Source organism: Ranitomeya imitator, chromosome 2 (genome assembly GCF_032444005.1).
Source record: "Ranitomeya imitator isolate aRanImi1 chromosome 2, aRanImi1.pri, whole genome shotgun sequence".
NCBI lineage: Eukaryota > Metazoa > Chordata > Amphibia > Anura > Dendrobatidae > Ranitomeya > Ranitomeya imitator.
In genome coordinates this window covers 700,587,686-700,612,696 of record NC_091283.1, presented here as the reverse complement: position 1 = coordinate 700,612,696, position 25,011 = coordinate 700,587,686, and the positions used below count along the sequence as shown (strand labels likewise).

Here is a 25,011-nt window from a genome sequence, read left to right as displayed (position 1 = left end):
GGTACCGTAGCCAAGGTATCCCTAACAGGACCTCATCAATTCCCTCAGGAATGATGAACAGAGATATAATTTCCTGATGAGATGGCAACATGGACAGAGAAAAAGGGATGGTCTGGTGTGTTATCTGTGAGGGCAGTGTCGACCCATTTGCCACTCGTATGGTTACTGGTTGAGCTAACATTACCAGGGGAATTGTGTGACTTTGGGTGAAGGCAGAAGACTTAACATTGCCCTCCACCTCAGAATCCAAGTAGAGCTCTACTGAGTGGATAAATGAGCCTATAATAATTGTTCCCTTAAAGGACAATTTGGAGGCAAACGTGGCCGTGTCTAGTGTACCTCCACCTACTACCACTAGACGCTGACGTTTCCTCGACCGCTGGGGACATCTGGTGGCAAGATGTCCTGACTGCTGGCAAACATGACAAATCTGGAGGGCACAAGCGGTCCGGGACTTAGATCCCGCTTGTGACACTCCCATGGCCTCATGTGACTCAGGGGCCTGGACTGGCAGTTACAAAGGTTTGGCGAAGGTGGGAGCCAGCCGAAACCTCTGCCTACACTGAGCTAGCTCTAACCTCCGCTCGTGAAAACGGAGGTCAATACGAGTGGGCACAGCTATTAATGCCTCCAGTGTGGTGAGAATCTCCCTAGTGGCCAGAGCGCCCTTCACTTGGTCATCCAACCCCCTCCAAAATATCGGAATAAGGGCTTTATCCGACCACTCCAGCTCAGATACTAGGGTGCGGAAGTGGATGGCAAAATGGCTCATCAAGGACCAGCCCTGAGTCAATGCCAACAGTTGGAGCGCCATGTCATGGGTGACACGAGGTCCTAAAAAGACCTGTTTCAGAGTGCTCAGGAACAATGGAGCACTCCGCACCACATGATCGCCACGCTCCCACAGCAGCGTAGGCCACTCCAACGCCCTGTCCGACAGGAGAGACACAATAAATCCCACCTTAGCCCGCTCTGTGGGGAAACGTGCGGCCAGAAGCTCGAGATGTATAGAGCACTGGCTCATGAAACCCCTACAAGATTTTCTATCACCAGAACATTTTTCTGGCAGCGGGAGGTGAGATAGGGTCGGGACAGGAGTGGCAGTGGACAAGGTTGCTGCAGCCACGCAAACAGCAGCCTGAACAGCTACTGCGGTAACATCTACACCTGAGGTTGTGCGCTCGAGAGCTGCCAACCTACCCTCCAGCTGGTGGATGTACCGCAGGGATTGCTGTTTGTCCATCATTACTAGTCAGACCCTGGTGCTAGTGTAATGTTAGGGCTAGCGGAACGCACCAAATAATTAGAGAGATGGTATAAAGTGCGTTCGCAGCCCGGGGTCCACCGTGCAGAGATGGAACCTGCTGCTGAGTAATGATGGACTATATGGCGGTACAAAGAGTATACACACATGGGTTAACTTCACACAGTGGGAAGGAAGCGAACCCTGCTGCGTCACAGGGCCGCGGTACTGCACAAAGAGCGTAAGCAAGGAATCACAGACCTCTATCCCAGGACACAGGATTAGAGTTCGTGTAGACCTCTTGCACTCGACACCACAATTGGGGTAACAGAATAACTGAGAAAGTAACTTAAATGCACAAGAGTGTGTACTGTGCCACTCTGGGGGATGCCACTAACCACCCAGACATGGGTAAGGAAAGCGCTCTAATAGCGCCCGGCGCCACACTTGTGGTCACTGCAATTTAGACGCTGTTTTGTGTGTTATTGTGCTGATAGCCCAGCCGGGAACTAGATAGCAGACATCCACCTTATGTAAGCAGTCATACACAAGGGAGGGGATGTTTAACCCCTTAGTGACAGAGCCAATTTGGTACTTAATGACCGAGCCAATTTTTGCAATTCTGACCACTGTCACTTTATGAGGTTATAACTCTGGAACGCTTCAACGGATCCCGCTGATTCTGAGATTGTTTTTTCGTGACATATTGTACTTCATGTTAGTGGTAACATTTCTTTAATATTACTTGCAATTATTTATGAAAAAAACGGAAATATGGCGAAAATTTTTAAAATTTTGCAATTTTCTAATTTTGCATTTTTATGCCCTTAAATCAGAGAGATATGTCACAAAAAATAGTTAATAAACAACATTTCCCACATGTCTACTTTACATCACCACAATATTGGAAACAAAATTTTTTTTGTTAGGGAGTTATAAGGGTTAAAAGTTGACCAGCAATTTCTTATTTTTACAACACCTTTTTTTTTTTAGGGACCACATCACATTTGAAGTCATTTTGAGGGGTCTATAAGATAGAAAATAATGAAGTGTGACACCATTCTAAAAACTACACCCCTCACGGTTCTCAAAACCACATTCAAGAAGTTTATTAACCCTTTACTTGCTTCACAGGAACTGAAACAATGTGGAAGGAAAAAATGAACATTTAACTTTTTTCTGCAAACATTTTAATTCAGAACCATTTTTTTTATTTTCACAAGTGTAAAAACAGAAATGTAACCATAAATTTTGTTATGCAATTTCTCCTGAATACGCCAATACCCCATATGTGGGGGTAAACCACTGTTTGGGCGCACTGCAGAACTTGGAATTGAAGGAGCGCCGTTTGACTTTTTCAATGCAGAATTGGCTGGAATTGAGATCGGACGTCATGTCACGTTTAGAGAGCCCCTGATGTGCCTAAACAGTGGAACCCCCCACAAGTGACACCATTTTGGAAACTAGACTCCTTAAGGAACTTATCTAGATGTGTGGTGAGCACTTTGAACCCCCAAGAGCTTCACAGAAGTTTATAACGTAGAGCCATGAAAATGAAAAATCGCATTTGTTTACACAAAAATGATCTTTTCGCCCACAAATTCTTATTTTCACAAGGGTAACAGGAGAAATTAGACCACAAAAGTTGTTGTGCGATTTCTCCTGAATACGTCGATACCCCATATGTGAGCGTAAACCACTGTTTGGGCGCACCGCAGAGCTTGGAAGTGAAGGAGCGCTGTTTTACTTTTTCAATGTAGAATTGGCAGGAATTGAGATTGGACGCCATGTCGCGTTTGGAGAGCCCCTGATGTGCCTAAACAGTGGAAACCCCCCACAAGTGACACCATTTTGGAAACTAGACCCCTTAAGGAACTTATCTAAATGTGTGGTGAGCACTTTGAACCCCCATGTGCTTCACAGAAGTTTATAACGTTGAGCCGTGAAAATAAAAAAATCAAATTTTTTCTACAAAAATGATTTTTTGCCCCCAAATTTTTATTTTCACAAGGGTAACAGGAAAAATTAGACCACAAAAGTTGTAGTGCAATTTCTCCTGAGTACGTCAATACCCAATATGTGTGGGGGTAAACCACTGTTTCGGTGCACCGCAGAGCTTGGAAGAGAACGAGTGCCGTTTTATTTTTTCAATGTAGAATTGTCTGGAATTGAGATTGGACACCATGTCGCGTTTGGAGAGCCCCTGATGTGCCTTAACAGTGGGAACCCCCCACAAGTGACCACATTTTGGAAACTAGACCCCCCATGGAACTTATCTAGATGTGTGATGAGAACTTTGAATGCCCAAGTGCTTCAAAGAAGTTTAGAATGCAGAGTCGTGAAAATAAAAAAATATTTTTTTTCCACAAAAAAGATTTTTTAGCCCCCAAGTTTTTATTTTCACAAGGGTAACAAGAGAAATCGAACCCCAAATGTTGTTGTCCAATTTGTCCTGAGTATGCTGGTACCCCATATGTGGGGGTAAACCACTGTTTGGGTGCACGCCAGAGCTCGGAAGGAAGGAGCAACGTTTTGGAATGCAGACTTTGATATAATGGTCTGCGGGCGTTATGTTGCGTTTGCAGAGCCCCTGATGTACCTAAACAGTAGAAACCCTCCACAAGTGACCCCATTTTGGAAACTATACCCCCCAAGGAACTTGTCTAGATGTGTGGTGAGAACTTTGAATGCCCAAGTGCTTCACAGAAGTTTAGAATGCAGAGTTGTGAAAATAAAAAATATTTTTTTTTCCACAAAAAAGATATTGTAGCCCCCAAGTTTTTATTTTCACAAGGGTAACAGGAGAAATTGGACCCCAAAAGTTGTTGTCCAATGTATCCTGAGTATGCTGATGCCCCATATGTGGGGGTAAACCACTGTTTGGGCGCACGGCAGAGCTCGGAAGGGAAGGAGCGCTGTTTTGGAATGCAGACTTAGATAGAATGGTCTGTGGGCGTTATGTTGCGTTTGCAGAGCCCCTGATGTACCTAAACAGTAGTAACCCCCCACAAGTGACCCCGTTTTGGAAACTAGACCCCCCAAGGAACTTATCTAGATGTGTGGTGCGAACTTTGAATGCCCAAGTGCTTCACAGAAGTTTAGAATGCAGAGTCGTGAAAATAAAAAAATATTTTTTTTCCACAAAAAAGATTTTGTAGACCCTAAGTTTTTATTTTCACAAGGGTAACAGGAGAAATTGGACCCCAAAAGGTGTTGTCCAATTTATCCCGAGTACGCTAATGCCCCATATGTGGGGGTCACCCACTGTTTGGGCGCACGGCAGAGCTCAGAAGGGAGGGAGCACCATTTGACTTTTTGAGCGCAAAATTGGCTGTCGTGTTTGGAGACCCCCTGATGTAACTAAACAGTGGAAACCCCCCAATTCTAGCTCCAACCCTAACCCCAACACACCCCTAACCCTAATCCCAACCCGATTCATAATCCTAATCACTAACCCTAACGATAATCACAACCCTTACCCCAAAACAACCCTAATGTCAACCCTAACCATAACCCTAATCAAAACCCTAAATCCAACACACCCCTAATCCTAATCTCAACCCTAGCCTCAAACCTAACCCTAATCCCAATACACCCCTAATTACAACCCTAACCTTAACCCTAATCCCAAACCTAACCCTAATCCCAAGCGTAACCCTAATGCCAACCCTAACCCTAATACCAACTCTAATCCAAACCCTAACCCCAAATCTAACCCTAACTTTAGCCCCAACCCTAGCCCTAACTTTAGCCCCAACCCTAACCCTAGCCCTAAGGCTACTTTCACACTTGCGTCATTAGGCATCCGTCGCAATCCGTCGTTTTGGACAAAAAACGGATCCTCCAAATGTGCCCGCAGGATGCGTTTATTTGCCCATAGACTTTTATTGCCGAAGGATCGTGACGGATGGCCACACGTCGCGTCCGTCGTGCACTGGATCAGTTGTGTTTTGGCGGACCGTCGGCACAAAAAAGTTCAATGTAACGTTTTTTGTACGTCGCGTCCGCCATTTCTGACCGCGCATGCGTGGCTGTAACTCCGCCCCCTCCTCCCCAGGACATAGATTGGGCAGCGGATGCGTTGAAAAACTACATCCGCTGCCCACGTTGTGCACAATTTTCACAACGTGCAGTCGGTATGTCCCTCTACCGATGTAAGTGTGAAAGAACCCTAATCCTGAATTTAGTCCCAACCCTAAGCCTAAATTTAGCCCCAACCCTAACCCTAGCCCTAACCCTAGCCCTAACCCTAGCTCTATCCCTAGCCCTAACCCTAGCCCTAACCCTAGCTCTAACCCTAGCCCTAACCCTAACCTTAGCCCTAACCCTAGCCCTAACCCTAACCCTAGCCCTAGCCCTAAAACTAGCCCTAACCCTAACCCTAGCCCTAACCCTAACCCTAGCCCTAACCCTAGCCCTAACCCTAACCCTAATTTTAGCCCCAACTGCTCTTCTCCTGTCGGCCGGCAGATGGCGATAGATGGCGGGCGCACTGCGCATGTGCCCGCCATTTTCTTTTCCCCGGCAGCCAGGAGGAGCAGCAGGAGGATCCAGGGACACCGGTGAGTATGATAGGGTCCCCGAATTCCCCTATTTCTCTGTCCTCTGATGTGCGATCACATCAGAGGACAGAGAATTACACTTTGATTTTTTTTTTTTTATTTTGCGGTCGCCGGTAAACAGTTAATTACCGGCGATCGCAAAACAGGGGTCGGTAAAACCGACCCCGATCATGTTCTTTGGGGTGTCGGCTACCCCCGGCAGCCGAGACCCCAAAGATTCTCCCTGTGCCAGCCGGCGGGCGCACTGCGCATGCGCCCGCCATTTTGAAGATGGCGGCGCCCACCGGGAGCCACGAGGAGCACCGAGGGAGACAGGTGAGTATCGGGGGGCTATCTGGGACCCCTTTTCTCTGTCCTCTGATGTGCAATCACATCGGAGGACAGAGAAATTAAAAGAGATTGCGTTTTTTTTTTTGCGATCGCCGGAAAACGGTTAATTACTGGCGATCGCAAATGCGAGCACCTTCTGGACCTTCCTAGAGGACCAATGGGATTTGCTGCAGTATCTAAGCATGTGACCCTTGATCTCCAATGAGAGATCTTACCCTGGGCATGCTCAGTATGTGAAAAGCAGGACTTAGTCCCAGAAAGACCTGCTCGCTGCTGAACATTGCTGGCTACAAGGACAGAGCCTGGAAGGGCAGTAGTAACCAGTTATCCATTATCAGCCTGAGTTAGACGCTGAGACCTATGTCTCTGCTGAGCAGACTCCACTGTGGCTGGAGAAGAATGGGAGACCGCAGCGGAGATGGTTCAAGATTCCTTCTGTGCAGTAGCGGGAACTCGACAACTAACAAATATGATTTTTTATTTTTACGGCTCTACATTATAAACTCCTGTGAAGCACTTGTTGGGTGAAAGTGCTCACCACACATCTAGATAAGCTCCTTAGGGGGTCTACTTTCCAAAATGGTGTCACTTGTGGGGGGTTTCAATGTTTAGGCACATCAGGGGCTCTCCAAACGCGACATGGCGTCCCATCTCAATTCCACTAAATTTTGCATTGAAAAGTCAAATGGCGCTCCTTCCCTTCCGAGCTCTGCCACGCACCCAAACAGTGGTTTACCCCCTCATATGGGGTATCAGTGTACTCAGGACAAATAGTACAACTTTTGGCATCCATTTTCTCTTGTTACCCTTGGTAAAATAAAAAAAAATTGGAGCTGAAGTAAACTTTTTGTGAAAAAAAGTTAAATGTTAATTTTTTTGTAAACATTTCAAAAATTCCTGTGAAACACCTGAAGGGTTAATAAACTTCTTGAATATGGTTTTGAGTACCTTCAGATGTGCGGTTTTTAGAATGGTGTCACACTTGGGTATTTTCTATCATATAGATCCCTCAAAGTGACTTCAAATGTGAAAAAAATGGTGTTGTAAAAATCAGAAATTGCTGGTCAAATTTTAACCCTTATATCTCCCTAACAAAAAAAAAATTTGGTTCCAAAATTGTGCTGATGTAAAGTAGAAATGTGGGAAATGTTACTTATTAAGTATTTTTTGTGACATATCTCTGTGACTTAAGGCCATAAAAATTCAAAGTTGGAAAATTGCGAAATTTTCTAAATTTTCACCAAATTTCCATTTTTTTCACAAATAAACGCTAATAATATCAACAAAATTTTACCACTTTCATGAAGTACAATATGTCTCGAGAAAACAGTGTTAGAATCATCAGGATCCATTGAAGCGTTCCAGAGTTGTAACCTCATAAAGGGACAGTGGTCAGAATTGCAGAAATTGGCCTGGTCATTAACATGCAAACCACCCTTGGGGGTAAAGGGGTTAAATTCACATATTCTGACTTTTAGTAAGGGTGAGCCTGGCTCTGTGCTTTACCTGGTTGTTGAGATAAATTTACTAAATTTAATTTACAAATCCCAATTTTCATTTTTCTAATTAAGATCCAGTGTCAACTCCTCCAGATTCATAAAGCATCCAATAATCATTTCAATTAGGAACAAATAAAAAGCAAATACTCTTCTCAAATATTCTTAGACAATTAATATGAGTGAAAAAAACTACTGAACAAAATTATAGCACCTACAAAACACAGGAGTCATAGAAATCCTAACAAATTTCTCCTCAAAATGCACGTTTTTGTTAATGATAAAGTTTAAAGAATTATTGAAGATATGATAAAAAGCATGCATTGGCTGACCCATTAAAGGAAATCTGTCAGCAAGATGTTGCTGTATTCTGAACACAGCAGGAGATAGGAGCTAAAACGCAGATTTCAGCAATGTATAACTTATTTAGGCTGTGTGCTGTTGTTTACGTACAATAAAGGATTTATCATCAGGACATTACCACTGCTCAGACTGCCTGCCTCATGCCAAGTCATCTTACTAAGTCCTCTCCACTAATAAGCAGCTCACTATCAGTAGACAAGTTATGCCATAGTGTTGGAGGGGTCAGTTTCCTGGGCTCTGCTTCACACTACATCTAAGAACTCTGTGTAACTTTTGCTGTACCAAGTACATTTTTAGAATCAGGGTATATTTTTCTAAATTACGCTGCTTTAAGAAGAGGTACGAAGAACGTGGTGACATATTCCCTTTAAGACTGGTGTTTAAGAATACCAGTCTTAATAAAGGGCTGGCGGAGGTATGAGACGCCAAATTCATCAATAGGCATACTCCACTTTTGGAATTTGGCACATCTTTTAACCATGCGCTGCTGGCAGAAATGTACTCTGATCCACAAAGTGTTGCTACTGTTCAAGAACATCTGAAACAGGTGTTGCCACGCTGCAATCCGGCCCATGTCTTCTATGCTGCACATTTTTCATTCTTTAATTTTATTTAATTTAATAAAAGACTTGCAATTTTCATGAAATTTATGTGGTTTGCAGTTACTTCAATGTAGAATACATTCACTTTTTTGGCTAGTTACCTGATTGTACACAGTTATGACATGTTTCTTCCTTTGGTCCTGGCAGTCCTAGATTAAAATATAAAAAAAATAAGCAATGATCATATTAATTAGATTAAATTAATGAGATCAATATACTAATTCTGATTGAAATACTTCAAATAAGTCTTTCAGCCCAAACCCACAGCATAAAGTAAGCAAATCAGGGAAAACAGCACCTTTAGTTTAATTGCTGCCTCCATTCTACTAAAACTGCAGCGTAGGCAATTATGGTAATTAGTGTGCTCTGCACCATTGGTGGGGCCTAGGCTCAGGCCACTGTTCCGTCCACTGGTTTTGAATGGTTTTGGTGCTTGACAGTGCTGTTTCAACTGAGCATTCTTTGCGGACAGTGCTCACAACAGCCAGCATTGTCAATCACCTGTAAGGGAGGAGGGGTATGGAAAATCACTTGACTCTGGTATTGTAGATGCTGTCCTTCCTCCACGACTTCTTTCCTTCCACAATCATTTACCCCTCTTGAAATAAAGACAGGCCCGGGTGTTGGATTAAACTGGCCAAGTCGGCATTTATTATAACAAACATAACAATAATAATAACGTTTGTTTGAAGGAGATTCTTGGGGCTCCAAAAGGCCTTACGTTACCCAAAATATTTTTCAATCTTCTGACATTACCCCAGCCGCGACCATCAACTTGAGTGCACCTTCACCATGCCACAGACTACCCAGGGACCCAACCCTAAAGAGTCACACAAACTCCGTCAGGCCTTTGTCAAACCCCAAACACAACTGGAGGGTGCCATTTACTTGATGCACAAACCCCCCAACACAATTTTCCACCAACTCCAAGAATCCTTTCACACCACCAAGCCGAAATGACATCTTGACAATCCTAAATATGCCTATATACTGGACTAACATTAAAGGGTGGGACAAAAAACAAGGGCAAGACCTTTCCTTTTTGTACCTTCGTACGGATGAATGCCCCCACAACACCTCTCACCCTCTTTATATGTATCTACATGTTAATTACTCCCTCAATACCTCCTTTTTAAACTTTTGACCCCTTTTCTAGCTACTTGCAGAGCATTTAGCCTATTGTTTTCCCTACAAATCCCAGTCATGTGTCATAATGCCCATAGCTTTTGCTGGTGCTCAGTTTCTCCTGTATGGAACAGTACAATGAGCCTCTTGGTTGTGCTAGAGGTGCACTGAGGATTCCAATTAGCACTTTTAAGAAATTTTTTTTTTCAATGTAAATGCATTAACAATAGAGATGAGCGATCACTAAAATAATTTGGCGCTCGTTTTTCGAAACAAGCAATTCCTTATGTTCACAAGCTCGTTTCGAATAACGAGAGTAATGGGAGTCAATAGGAAAGCCAAGCAAGGTCTGGAGGACAGTGAAAATGTTCAGATATTTAGCATCTCTGACTCACAGATTTCTGTTGAGAACAATGGTGTCACATTTTTACTCCACTTTAAGGAGGACAATAAAACATTCCAAACCAGCGAGAAATTGCATTTTACAGGAAAAAATTGCTATGAAACATTTTTCCTGTATAATGACTTGTATATAAGGCAAACTTTAAAAATAATTTTAAAAAGTTATAATTTAAGTAAACCAAAATTATGTTTTTTATTAAAAAATATGACATTTCAGTTTAGTTTAAGAAGGAAGCAAAAATAAAACTCCAATGCACCCTGTATTAGACAGAAAGTAGGGCCTCATACACATTCTGTTCCAATTGTCATGTATTGGTACTCCCAGACTCATAAAGTCTATGCACTTTTTTGGGTTAAATATCAAGGAAATGTACTCCAGACCACAAAAAAAGTCTATAGGTGAGCAAAATAATACCAACAGGACATGTGCACACGTTGAGTGAAATTTCTGCATCTCTTGGCAGGAAAACACAACTGCAAAAACACGTTTTTGGTGCTTTTTGTGCACTGTGCTTTTGGTTGATTTGAGTTGGGTGATATATATTTGAGTGTCATCCTACAGCTGTGACATAGTATATAACTGGGGCTCATACAGGGGCTCACTCATCATTTCCTCTGTGTGTCCGCATTTTAGAATTTTATCCTACGCTTTTTTATACAATTGTACTTAATAAAATCGATTCTTTTTAATTATGTCTTGACTTCATTGTCCTGGCACATTTTTGTTTTTTGATATTGCAAATATAATAGCAATACATTTTTAACAAGTTTTCTTGAGGATTATATACCAAGGAAACGTATTCCAGACCACTGTATAGTCTATGGGTAATCAATATAATAATGATAACATTTTGAAAAAGTTTTTGGAGGGTTATATACCAACAAAATGTACCCAAGATCACTTAATACGATTTCACAAAAATGTATTCCAGAACACATAATAGTGTATGGGTGAAAAATGTGAACAAACAAGCTAAATTTTCAAACATTTTTTTCTACTGTTATATACCAACAAAACGTGATAAACGTTATACTGTATGGATGAGTAATCTAATCCTGAAGTATTTTTCTACAATTTGTGTAAGTTTTACATATCACCATAATGCACAATACCTATGTTAAACTGTATGGATGAGTCACTGAATATATAACAAATTTTGATGGAAATTATTTTGAATGTGTAGTTGATGTATTTTGTAGTGCAGTGGTGTCCATACTATGCAGTGATGAGGCAGTGACCCAGCAATGTTCAAACAAAAGTCTAAGTCTCTTTAATGCTCAAATCACAAAAGTACACAGCACACAATATCCTCTGGATATGCAGCCAATAAACACGCCAGTCCACCTCCGAGACCGGTTGCCGTGTATACTGTGGGTGCCAAGCCTTTCAGCTCCCTTGGCTGTTTGGCACCGCTTGCCTGTGTTGCCACCTGTGAGCTCTGTGGAGCCTTCAGCTCTGCACTCTTGTAAACACCAGACTGACACTGACCCTGACACACCCAAACACTTTACTGCAGGTTTTTAACTGGAATCTGTGGCCTTCAGCCACATGGAAAACCCAACCAGGAAGGAAACAGACTGTCCCACTACCATCCTGTAATCCATTTAAAAAATACAAGCCCAATAGGTTTTCTTAAATCTGCCTTGGACAAAAAGTTTGCCCAAGACTATACTGACTTTTATTCTGCGTTACAAACATAGCTACGCCTTTGACTGCAAGGCACTCCCATGGCCTCAACACACCTCCATGCGCATTCTGGGGGAACACATAGCGACACCTACATGTGGCACCGGTCACTACCTCATAACTTATACAGTCAGAAAGACTTTGCAGAAAGTGGAAAGCAAGACAGAAAATATGATGAGGGTCATGCACAGACCCCTGAAAGGCTACAACTGGCGGACCTCGTTAAAATATTAAACATTACAAACATTTTGCTGCATTGTGTAAGAGGCCATGTTAAACCCATTACCCCACCATGAGTGGGCCGAGACACAGGATAGCAATCCCGCAGTCTGCCAAGTAAAGGAGCTACTGACACAAGCTGACTCACACCCTGGTACAGATGCTCCACAGGAAGCGCAGCAGTTGGGGAAGGAGAAATGCAAGCTGTTCATCTATGAGAGTAAGCTGTGTCAGAGGAACATAAACTCACGCACTCATGAACTGGTCTGGCAGGTGGTAGTCTTGAAGCGGGATGTGCCAATGGTCTTGGAGGCATACCACGATGGAGCAGGAAATTTCAGGTGGAAGAAGTTGGAGGTCCTACTTCGTGAAAGATTCTACTGGGTTGGCATGAGGAGAGCCATTGAGAAGTCGTGCCAAGAATGTGGCTCATGCAACCTGCGCAGGAAAGACCGTAACAGCCAGCGAGCCCCATTACAGCCGATCTTCACGAAGCATCAGCTTGAACTGGTAGCTTTGGATCACGTAAAGTTGACCCCGAGTGTGACTGGCTACACCTACGCTCTGACCATAGTGGACCATTACTCAAGGTTCCTGGTAGTCGTGCCTGTCAAAGACCAAACAGCGGAGATGGCAGCCAAGGCGTTCCAAGAACATTTTTGTCGACCCCACGGTTACGCAGCCTTTGAGGCAGAAGTGTTCCAGGAACTCTGTAACCTGTATGGCTGCAAGAAAATCAGGACAATGCCATATCATCCACAGACAAATGGCATGTGCGAGAAAATGAACTAGGTGGTAATTGACCTATTGAAGACCTTGCCCCTGGAAGAGCGAAACCAGTGACCAGAGAAGTTGCTGGACTTGTTAGATCTATACAACCATATCCCGGTAAACTACACCAACTGCATTCCGGCCTACCTGATGAGAGCGAGACCTGGCAAGTTACCAATTGACTTGGACATGGAAGTCCTAACACCTGAGACGACATCACCAAATGCAGACTCGGATACAGAGCGGCAGCAGCAATACCAAAAAGTGCAAGAATGCATAGAGAATAGTTTGTCCCAAGAAAGACAGAGACAGGAAAAGAGCTACAACCAACAAGCTCCGGCTACTCCTTTAATACTGGGAGAACAGGTTCTCAAAAGAAAGAGGTGGATGCACAAACTAGATGATCAGTGGGAGGCTGAACCATACACCGTCATGCCTTCTAACTTTGATAATACCAAGGTATGCCTCATCAGTTAAGATGGAGGAGAAAACTCAGCAGCAGTGTTGAGGGATCATCTAAAACCATGCCCTGACCAACTGAAGGAAAGGATTGAAGACCAACATACCCCTCAACCCATAGAAGAGGTGGAAGAGAAGATCTATACTGTTCTTGGAGACTTTCCCCAGTCTTGGATGAAGGTGAATCAAGCCATCTTAGCACCTGTCCTGATCTTTCCCCAGCCTACTGCACTGAGACTCTAGACCAGTCGGCTCCAGTAACTGATGCCACATCCGCAGTTTAACGTGAGAATCTACCCCCTGCTAGCAGTGAATCTGTCAGACCCATGGTGAGTCTAAGAAGTTGCAGATGGTTGCCCAGTTTACCAATGCAATGCAGGCCTACAAGTAGCACAGACACTAGTGAGTCCACAACATCATCAACAAACACACCAGGCCAAGCTAGGTGTCATTAGAGATACCTGTACTGCGTAGATCCACCTTTGGTACCAGAGGTCGGGTCCCAGCCCGGTATAAAGACTAAAGGGTCCAGTTGCCAGAGTGGCATTGCCTCCCTCACAGAGGGGTGATGACATGCCTGGAAGCCAGAAGGGTTTCCCTGACCAGATAACACTTACATCCAGCACCTTTTCTACTCCAGACCAGAAGAAGGAGCTCTAACACCTGATTTCAGGAGACTTCCCTGAAAAGTTCTGGCCTGGAGGAGGAGTCAGTCAGTCTAGTGTGGAGTCTGAGGGAGAAAGAGAGGAGAGAGTAAGTCAAGGATGAACCTGAGGAGTGGAGCTGTAAATATGCTCACTTCAGGGCCATGTGCTAGAGACTGGACGCCGGAGTCCGTGGTTGTGTGGGTTCTGAATTCCCAGCAGCTTTACCCGGAGGGCAGGGGACTGCAGGTTTCCTTGCCCATCACAACATCTGAAGGCACAGCAGCAAATGAGAGCCCAGAGCCACCATGAAGGATTGACACCTGTAATAAGCTCAATCTGCCTGCCATACAGACAAGGACAAAAGCACAAGAAGGAGAAGAGGACTGAGCATAGCTTTAGGCAGCAAGGACCTCAAAATACAGCGCAACAGGGAGACCTATCCTGAACCCACCTAGTTAGATGGATCCCAAATTGCTTCCAAGCTGCCCTTATCTCCATTACTATCTGTAATCAGTGCCATGGACTGCACCACAAACCGTGAGTAAAAGTGTGAAGACTGCACCCTGCTGTGTCCTCAGTTATTTACTGCACCATCCACTCTGCTCTACAATCATCACTACTATCTTTCACATCATAAGTGCCCTGGGACTTAGCTCTACCTGTGGAGAGCTGTACCAACTCTGCTGCATCACCATCAGCTCCAGTGGTCTCTTTAACCCCTTCACGACCTGTGACACAGCGTATGCGTCATAAAAGTCGGTGCCAATCCGTCCTGTGACGCATATGCTGTGTCACAGAAAGATCGCGTCCCTGCAGATCGGGTGAAAGGGTTAACTCCCATTTCACCCGATCTGCAGGGACAGGAGGAGTGGTAGTTTAGCCCAGGGGGGGTGGCTACGATCGCTCTGATTGGCTGTTGAAAGTGAAACTGCCAATCAGAGCGATTTGTAATATTTCACCTAAAAAACTGGTGAAATATTACAATCCAGCCATGGCCGATGCTGCAATATCATCGGCCATGGCTGGAAACACTTATCTGCCCCCACCCCACCCCACCGATCGCCCCCACCAGCCCCCCGATCTGTGGTCCGCTCCCCTCCGTCCTGTGCTCCGCTCCCCCATCCTCCTGTCTGCTCCCCCCGTGCTCCAATCACACCCCCCGTGCTCCAATCAAACCCCCCCGCACTCTGATCCCCCCCCGCACAGCGATCCCCCCTGTGCTCCAATCCACCCCCCGTGTTCCGATCCACCCCCCCATGCTCTGATCCACCCCCCCGTGCTCCGACCCCCCCGTGCCCTGATCTCCCCCCCCTTTATACTTACCGAGCCTCCCGGGGTCCATCCGTCTTCTTTCCTGGGCGCCGCCATCTTCCAAAATGGCGGGCGCATGTGCAGTGCGCCCGCCGAATCTGCCGGCCGGCAGATTCGTTCCAAAGTGAGTTTTGATCACTGAGATATAACCTATCTCAGTGATCAAAATAAAAAAAATAGTAAATGACCCCCCCCCCCTTTGTCACCCCCATAGGTAGGGACAATAAAAAAAAATAAAGAATTTTTTTTTTCCACTAAGGTTGGGTAAGAACTAGGGTTAGGGGTAGGGTTAGGGTTAGGGTTAGGGGTAGGGTTAGGGGTAGGGTTAGGGTTAGGGTTAGGGGTAGGGTTAGGGGTAGGGTTAGGGTTAGGGTTCGGGATGTGCACACGTATTCTGGTCCTCTGCGGATTTTTCCGCAGAGGATTTGATAAATCCGCAGTGCTAAACCGCTGTGGATTTACCGCGGTTTTTCTGCGCATTTCACTGCGGTTTTACAACTGCGATTTTCTATTGGAGCAGTTGTAAAACCGCTGCGGAATCCGCAGAAAGAAGTGACATGCTGCGGAATGTAAACCGCTGCGTTTCCGTGCAGTTTTTCTGCAGCATGTGTACAGCGATTTTTGTTTCCCATAGGTTTACATTGAACTTTAAACTCATGGGAAACTGCTGCGGATCCGCAGCGTTTTCCGCAGCGTGTGCACATACCTTTAGAATTAGGCTATGTGCACACGGTACGGATTTGGCTGCGGATCCGCAGCAGTGTTCCATCAGGTTTACTGTACCATGTAAACATATGGAAAACCAAATCCGCTGTGCCCATGGTGCGGAAAATACCACGCGGAAACGCTGCGTTGTATTTTCCGCAGCATGTCAATTCTTTGCGCGGATTCCGCAGCGTTTTACACCTGTTCCTCAATAGGAATCCACAGGTGAAATGATCACAAAAAACACTGGCAATCCGCGGTAAATCCGCAGGTAAAACGCAGTGCCTTTTACCCGCGGATTTTTCAAAAATGGTGCTGAAAAATCTCATACGAATCCGCAACGTTGGCACATAGCCTTAGGGTTAGGGTTGGGTTGGAATTAGGGTTGTGGTTAGGGTTAGGGGTGTGTTGGGGTTAGGGTTGTGATTAGGGTTACGGCTACAGTTGGGATAAGGGTTAGGGGTGTGTTGGAGTTAGAATTGAGGGGTTTCCACTGTTTAGGCACATCAGGGGGTCTCCAAACGCAACATGGCGCCACCATTGATTCCAGCCAATCTTGTATTCAAAAAGTCAAATGGTGCTCCCTCACTTCCGAGCCCCGACGTGTGCCCAAACAGTGGTTTACCCCCACATATGGGGTACCAGCATACTCAGGACAAACTGCGCAACAATTACTGGGGTCCAATTTCTCCTGTTACCCTTGAGAAAATAAAAAATTGCTTGCTAAAACATCATTTTTGAGGAAAGAAAAATGATTTTTTATTTTCACGGCTCTGCGTTGTAAACGTCTGTGAAGCACTTGGGGGTTCAAAGTGCTCACCACATATCTAGATAAGTTCCTTGAGGGGTCTAGTTTCCAAAATGGGGTCACTTGTGGGGGGTTTCTACTGTTTAGGCACACCAGGGGCTCTGCAAACGCAACGTGACGTCCGCAGACCATTCCATCAAAGTCTGCATTTCAAAAGTCACTACTTCCCTTCTGAGCCCCGACGTGTGCCCAAACAGTGGTTTACCCCCACACATGGGGTATCAGCGTACTCAGGAGAAACTGGACAACAAGATTTGTGGTCCAATTTCTCCTGTAACCCTTGGGAAAATAAAAAGTCATGGGCTAAAAAATTATTTTTGAGGAAAGAAAACGTATTTATTATTTTCACGGCTCTGCGTTATAAACTTCTGTAAAGCACTTGGGGGTTGAAAGTGCTCACCACATATCCAGATAATTTCATTTCGGGGTCTAGTTTCCGAAATGGGGTCACTTGTGGGGGGTTTCTACTGTTTAGTCACATCAGGGGCTCTGCAAACGCAACGTGACGCCCATAGAGCATTCCATCAAAGTCTGTATTTCAAAACGTCACTACTTCACTTCCGAGCCCCGGCAAGTGCCCAAATAGTAGTTTACCCCCACATATGGGGTATCACCGTACTCAGGAGAAACTGGACAACAACTTTTGGGGTCAAATTTCTCCTGTTACCCTTGGGAAAATAAATAATTGCGGGCTAAAAAATAATTTTTGAGAAAATAATTTTTTTTTTTATTTTCATGGCTCTGCGTTATAAACTTCTGTGAAGCACTTGAGGGTTCAAAGTGCTCACCACACATCTAGATTAGTTCCTTTGGGGGTCTAGTTTCCAAAATGGGGTCATTTGTGGGGGATCTCCAATGTTTAGGCACACAGGGGCTCTCCAAACGCGACATGGTGTCCGCTAATGATTGGAGCTAATTTTCCATTTAAAAAGCCAAATGGCGTGCCTTCCCTTCTGAGCCCTGCCGTGCGCCCAAACAGTGGTTTACCCCCACATATGGGGTATCTGCGTACTCAGGACAAACTGGACAACAACATTTGTGGTCCAATTTCTCCTATTACCATTGGCAAAATAGGAAATTCCAGGCTAAAAAATCATTTTTGAGAAAAGAAAAATTATTTTTTATTTTCATGGCTCTGCATTATAAACTTCTGTGAAGCACCTGGGGGTTTAAAGTGCTCAATATGCATCTAGATAAGTTCCTTGGGGGGTCTAGTTTCCAAAATGGGGTCACTTGTGGGGGAGCTCCAATACATAGGCACACAGGGGCTCTCCAAACGCGACATGGTGTCCGCTAACAATTGGAGCTAATTTTCCATTCAAGAAGTCAAAAGGCGCGCCTTCCCTTCCGAGCCCTGCCGTGTGCCCAATCAGTGGTTAATTCCCATATATGAGGTATCGGCGTACTCGGAAGAAATTGCTCAACAAAATTTAGGATCCATTTTATCCTATTGCCCATGAGAAAATGAAAAAATTGAGGCGAAAATTTGTGAAGCACCTGAGGGTTTAAAGTGCTCACTAGGCATCTAGATAAGTTCCTTGGGGGGTTCAGTTTCCAAAATGGGGTCACTTGTGGGGGAGCTCCAATGTTTAGGCACACAGGGTCTCTCCAAACGCGACATGGTGTCCGCTAACGATGGAGATAATTTTTCATTCAAAAAGTCAAATGGCGCTCCTTCCCTTCCGAGCCTTACCATGTGCCCAAACAGTGGTTTATCCCCACATGTGAGGTATCAGTGTACTCAGGAGAAATTGCCCAACAAATTGTAGGATCCATTTTATCCTGTTGTCCATGTAAATATGAAAAAATTGAGGCTAAAAGAATTTTTTTGTGAAAAAAAAGTACTTTTTCATTTTTACGGATCAATTTGTGAAGCACCTGGGGGTTTAAAGGGCTCACTATGCATCTAGATACGTTCCTTGGGGCGTCTAGTTTCCAAAATGGGTCACTTGTGGGGAGCTCCAATTTTTAGGCACACAGGGGCTCTCCAAACGTGACATGGTGTCCGCTAAAGAGTGCAGCCAATTATTCATTCAAAAAGTCAAATGGCGCTCCTTCTCTTCCAAGCCCTGCCGTGCGCCCAAACAGTGGTTTACCCCCACATATGAGGTATCAGCGTACTCAGGACAAATTGACAACAACTTTCGTTGTTCAGTTTCTCCTTTTACCATTGGGAAAATAAAAAAATTGTTGCTGAAAAATCATTTCTGTGACTAAAAAGTTAAATGTTCATTTTTTCCTTCCATGTTGCTTCTGCTGCTGTGAAGCACCTGAAGGGTTAATAAACTTCTTGAATGTGGTTTTGTGCACCTTGAGGGGTGCAGTTTTTAGAATGGTGTCACTTTTGGGTATTTTCAGCCATATAGACCCCTCAAACTGACTTCAAATGTGAGGTGGTCCCTAAAAAAAATGGTTTTGTAAATTTTGTTGTAAAAATGAGAAATCGCTGGTCAAATTTTAACCCTTATAACTTCCTAGCAAAAAAAAATTTTGTTTCCAAAATTGTGCTGATGTAAAGTAGACGTGTGGGAAATGTTATTTATTAACTATTTTGTGTCACATAACTCTGGTTTAACAGAATAAAAATTAAAAATGTGAAAATTGCAAAATTTTCAAAATTTTTGCCAAATTTCCATTTTTATCACAAATAAACACAGAATTTATTGACCTAAATTTACCACTAACATGAAGCCCAATATGTCACGAAAAAACAATCTCAGAACCGCTAGGATCCATTGAAGCGTTCCTGAGTTATTACCTCATAAAGGGACACTGGTCAGAATTGCAAAAAACGGCAAGGTCTTTAAGGTCAAAATAGGCTGGGTCATGAAGGGGTTAAGCAGCATTGGCTATCCCTTGCCGAATACCACAGGTGCCGTCACAAACTATCCCCCATAAACATTATTTCCCCTTTATTTCCCCTTTTATCATCATTTTCTTTGGACGCCCAGGGCCACGAACCAGGTCACTGCAACCATGAAACCGCCCCTTAAGAACCGGCCTGGTACCGAGTATCCCCACAGCCCTGGCGGGTGCTTCACATGCATATTTGCTGTATAAATTTTGCCAAAGACGTGGGTCAGTGTTTGAGTTTTAATTTGAGCTCCGCCCATTACTCACCGAGCAACGAGCACATCTGAGCAACGTGACACTCGAGCGATAACCGCGTATCACTCAGCCCGTTCGCTAATCCCTAGTTAACAATTATGCTCTATTCAAAAGTTATGTTCCTTTGATGTTTGGCTTAGCTCCCCCTAGTGGTGATATTGTTGGCAGATATATCCACCCTGTCTCCTACAGGCCGAGCTTGCGCAATTCCCTCTCACTATGAAGCAAACTGCTGCTTCAGTTTTCCAATAGAGAAGGATCCATCCATCTCAACAGGAATCTTTTTTGTCTGTCTTTTATTCTGTGTAGGAAGCTTGAGTTTCTGAGGTGTCTAGGCACATACGGTTCCAGCTGATTACCAGGGCAGGATTTTCCACTCTACACTATAGGAAATATAATTAAAAAACCTAACTGTAGCAAAGTCTTTATTATAAGTAAAGTAAAGTTTATGGTGGTTTTTGTGATAAACAATTTTACTCGCTATAAAGACAGCTCAGGCAAAGATTAAGAGACCACTGCAAAATTTTCAGTTTATCCGATTGTTCTCTTTAGGCTATGTGCACACGTCCAGAAAGTATGCAGAAATTTCCTGAGAAAATCCTGAGGTTTCCGTTTTTGTCGCGTTTTTGCACGTATTTTTCGCGTTTTTGTGCGGATTTTTCGCGTTTTTTCCAGAGGTTCCCAATGCAATAATATAGTGGGAAATCCGCTTACAATCCGTAAATTAATGAACATGCTGCGGTTTTTTCTGCATATGTTTTATGTGTGGAAAAAAACGCAACATGTGCACGAAAAATTGAGGAAACCATTAAAAATGATGGGATGTGTTGTGAATTCTGTGGCTGAATTCACTCCTGTGGTCACAAGTGGTACTGCAGCTTCTGAGCTTCCTCCCTCAGGTGTTCTGGTGAGCTCGTTAACTGCTTCATTAATTAACTCCGCCTGATGCTGCTATCCTTGCTCCTTGTCAATGTTCCAGTCTTGGATCTGAGCTTCTCCTGATCGTTCCTGTGACCTGCTGCTCTGTATAGCTAAGTGCTTTTTTGCTATTTTGTTGCTTTTTTCTGTCCAGCTTGTCTTTTGGTTTTGCTGGAAGCTCTGAGACGCAAAGGGTGTACCGCCGTGCCGTTAGTTCGGCACGGTGGGTTTTTTTTGCCCCCTTTGCGTGGTTTTGCTTTAGGGTTTTTTGTAGACTGCAAAGTTCGCTTTACTGTCCTCGCTCTGTCCTAGAATATCGGGCCCCACTTTGCTGAATCTATTTCATCCCTACGTTTTGTCTTTTCATCTTACTCACAGTCATTATATGTGGGGGGCTGCCTTTTCCTTTGGGGAATTTCTCTGGGGCAAGTCAGGCCTTTTTTTCTATCTTCAGGCTAGCTAGTTTCTTAGGCTGTGCCGAGTTGCCTAGGTAGTTGTTAGGCGCAATCCACAGCCGCTTTTAGTTGTGTTTAGGATAGGATCAGGTGTGCAGTCTACAGAGTTTCCACGTCTCAGAGCTCGTTCTTGTATTTTTGGGTATTTGTCAGATCACTGTGTGCGCTCTGATCGCTAAGCACACTGTGTTTCTGGATTGCCTTCATAACACCTGTCATTAGCAAACATAACAGTACAAGGAGCCTAACTAATGATTCTCAATAGAGGGAAAGAAAAAGTTCTGACATCATTTTTTTTTTTCTGCTCTGTGTTCACTTTTTTTTTTCCCCCTAGACATTTGGGTGATTCTGGACACAGGTGTGGACATGGATATTCAGGGTCTGTGCTCTTCAATGGATAATCTCGTTATAAATGTACAAAAAATTCAAGATACTATTGATCAGAAATCTATGTTAGAACCAAGAATTCCTATTCCTGATTTGTTTTTTGGAGATAGAACTAAGTTTCTAAGTTTCAAAAATAATTGTAAGCTATTTCTGGCCTTGAAACCTCATTCTTCTTGTAATCCTATTCAACAGGTTTTGATTATTATTTCTTTTTTGCGCGGCGACCCTCAAGACTGGGCATTTTCTCTTGCGCCAGGAGACCCTGCATTGAGTAGTGTCGATGCGTTTTTCCTGGCGCTCGGATTGCTGTACGATGAGCCTAATTCAGTGGATCAGGCTGAGAAAAATTTGCTGGCTTTGTGCCAGGGTCAGGATGATATAGAAGTATATTGTCAGAAATTTCGGAAATGGTCAGTACTCACTCAGTGGAATGAATCTGCGCTGGCAGCTTTGTTCAGAAAGGGTCTCTCTGAGGCTCTTAAGGATGTCATGGTGGGATTTCCTATGCCTGCTGGTTTGAATGAGTCTTTGTCTTTGGCCATTCAGATCAGTCGACGCTTGCGCGAGCGTAAATCTGTGCACCATTTGGCGGTACTGCCTGAGGTTAAACCTGAGCCTATGCAGTGCGATAGGACTATGACTAGAGTTGAACGGCAGGAATACAGACGTCTGAATGGTCTGTGTTTCTACTGTGGTGATTCCACTCATGCTATTTCTGATTGTCCTAAGCGCACTAAGCGGTCCGCTAGGTCTGCCGTCATTGGTACTGTACAGTCCAAATTCCTTCTGTCCATTACCTTGATATGCTCTTTGTCGTCGTTTTCTGTCATGGCGTTTGTGGATTCGGGCGCTGCCCTGAATCTGATGGATTTGGATTATGCTAAACGTTGTGGGTTTTTCTTGGAGCCTTTGCGGTGTCCTATTCCATTGAGAGGAATTGATGCTACACCTTTGGCCAAGAATAAACCTCAATACTGGGCCCAGCTGACCATGTGCATGGCTCCTGCACATCAGGAGGTTATTCGCTTTCTGGTGTTGCATAATCTGCATGATGTGGTCGTGTTGGGGTTGCCATGGCTACAAACCCATAATCCAGTATTGGATTGGAATTCCATGTCGGTATCCAGCTGGGGTTGTCAGGGGGTACATGGTGATGTTCCATTTTTGTCGATTTCATCATCCACCCCTTCTGAGGTCCCAGAGTTCTTGTCTGATTATCAGGATGTATTTGAAGAGCCCAAGTCCGATGCTCTACCTCCGCATAGGGATTGTGATTGTGCTATCAATTTGATTCCTGGTAGTAAATTCCCTAAAGGTCGATTATTTAATTTATCCGTGCCCGAACACGCCGCTATGCGCAGTTATGTGAAGGAATCCCTGGAGAAGGGACATATTCGCCCATCGTCATCACCACTGGGAGCAGGGTTCTTCTTTGTAGCCAAGAAGGATGGTTCGCTGAGACCGTGTATTGATTACCGCCTTCTTAATAAGATCACTGTTAAATTTCAGTATCCCTTGCCATTGTTATCTGACTTGTTTGCTCGGATTAAGGGGGCTAGTTGGTTCACTAAGATAGATCTTCGTGGTGCGTATAATCTGGTGAGAATCAGGCAAGGAGATGAATGGAAAACTGCATTCAATACGCCCGAGGGTCATTTTGAGTATCTAGTGATGCCGTTCGGACTTGCCAATGCTCCATCTGTGTTTCAGTCTTTTATGCATGACATCTTCCGTGAGTATCTGGATAAATTCCTGATTGTTTACTTGGATGACATTTTGATCTTCTCAGATGATTGGGAGTCTCATGTGAAGCAGGTCAGAATGGTTTTTCAGGTCCTGCGTGCTAACTCTTTGTTTGTGAAGGGATCAAAGTGTCTCTTCGGTGTGCAGAAAGTTTCATTTTTGGGGTTCATCTTTACCCCTTCTACTATCGAGATGGATCCAGTTAAGGTCCAAGCCATCCAGGATTGGATTCAGCCGACATCTCTGAAAAGTCTGCAAAAGTTCCTGGGCTTTGCTAATTTTTATCGTCGCTTCATCTGTAATTTTTCTAGCATTGCCAAACCATTGACCGATTTGACCAAGAAGGGTGCTGATTTGGTTAATTGGTCTTCTGCTGCTGTGGAAGCTTTTCAGGAGTTGAAGCGTCGTTTTTGTTCTGCCCCTGTGTTGTGTCAGCCAGATGTTTCTCTTCCGTTCCAGGTCGAGGTTGATGCTTCTGAGATTGGAGCAGGGGCGGTTTTGTCACAGAGAGGTTCTGATTGCTCAGTGATGAAACCATGTGCTTTCTTTTCCAGGAAGTTTTCGCCCGCTGAGCGTAATTATGATGTGGGCAATCGAGAGTTGCTGGCCATGAAGTGGGCATTCGAGGAGTGGCGTCATTGGCTTGAAGGAGCTAAGCATCGCGTGGTGGTATTGACTGATCATAAGAACTTGACTTATCTCGAGTCTGCCAAGCGCTTGAATCCTAGACAGGCCCGTTGGTCGTTATTTTTTGCCCGCTTCGACTTTGTGATTTCGTACCTTCCGGGCTCTAAAAATGTGAAGGCGGATGCTCTGTCTAGGAGTTTTGTGCCCGACTCTCCGGGTTTATCTGAGCCAGCGGGTATCCTCAAGGAAGGAGTCATTGTGTCTGCCATCTCCCCTGATTTGCGGCGGGTGCTGCAAAAATTTCAGGCGAATAAACCTGATCGTTGTCCAGCAGAGAAACTGTTCGTCCCTGATAGGTGGACTAATAAACTTATCTCTGAACTTCATTGTTCGGTGTTGGCTGGTCATCCTGGAATCTTTGGTACCAGAGAGTTAGTGGCTAGATCCTTCTGGTGGCCATCTCTGTCACGGGATGTACGTACTTTTGTGCAGTCCTGTGGGATTTGTGCTAAGGCTAAGCCCTGCTGTTCTCGTGCCAGTGGGTTGCTTTTGCCCTTGCCGGTCCCAAAGAGGCCTTGGACACATATTTCGATGGATTTCATTTCTGACCTTCCCATTTCTCAAAAGATGTCAGTCATTTGGGTGGTCTGTGATCGCTTTTCTAAAATGGTCCATCTGGTGCCCTTGGCTAAATTGCCTTCCTCCTCTGATTTGGTACCTTTGTTCTTTCAGCATGTGGTTCGGTTGCATGGCATTCCTGAGAATATTGTTTCTGACAGAGGTTCCCAGTTTGTTTCAAGGTTTTGGCGAGTCTTTTGTGGTAGGATGGGCATTGACCTATCCTTTTCCTCGGCTTTCCATCCTCAGACTAATGGCCAGACCGAACGAACCAATCAGACCTTGGAAACATATCTGAGATGTTTTGTTTCTGCAGACCAGGATGATTGGGTGTCCTTTTTGCCGTTGGCTGAGTTCGCCCTTAATAATCGGGCCAGCTCGGCTACCTTGGTTTCTCCATTTTTTTGCAATTCTGGGTTCCATCC

General features: G+C 44.5%; 1 protein-coding gene across 1 annotated transcript in view; it reads right to left on the bottom strand.

Annotated features, from left to right (window-relative positions):
* LOC138665537 (mannose-binding protein A-like) overlaps nucleotides 1–25,011 on the bottom strand; it is a 278,073-nt gene that overhangs the window by 208,922 nt on the left and 44,140 nt on the right. Inside the window, exon 4 of the mRNA XM_069753118.1 lies at nucleotides 8,698–8,745. Coding sequence (XP_069609219.1) covers nucleotides 8,698–8,745 — 48 coding nt within the window. The remainder of the gene's footprint in view (nucleotides 1–8,697; nucleotides 8,746–25,011) is intronic.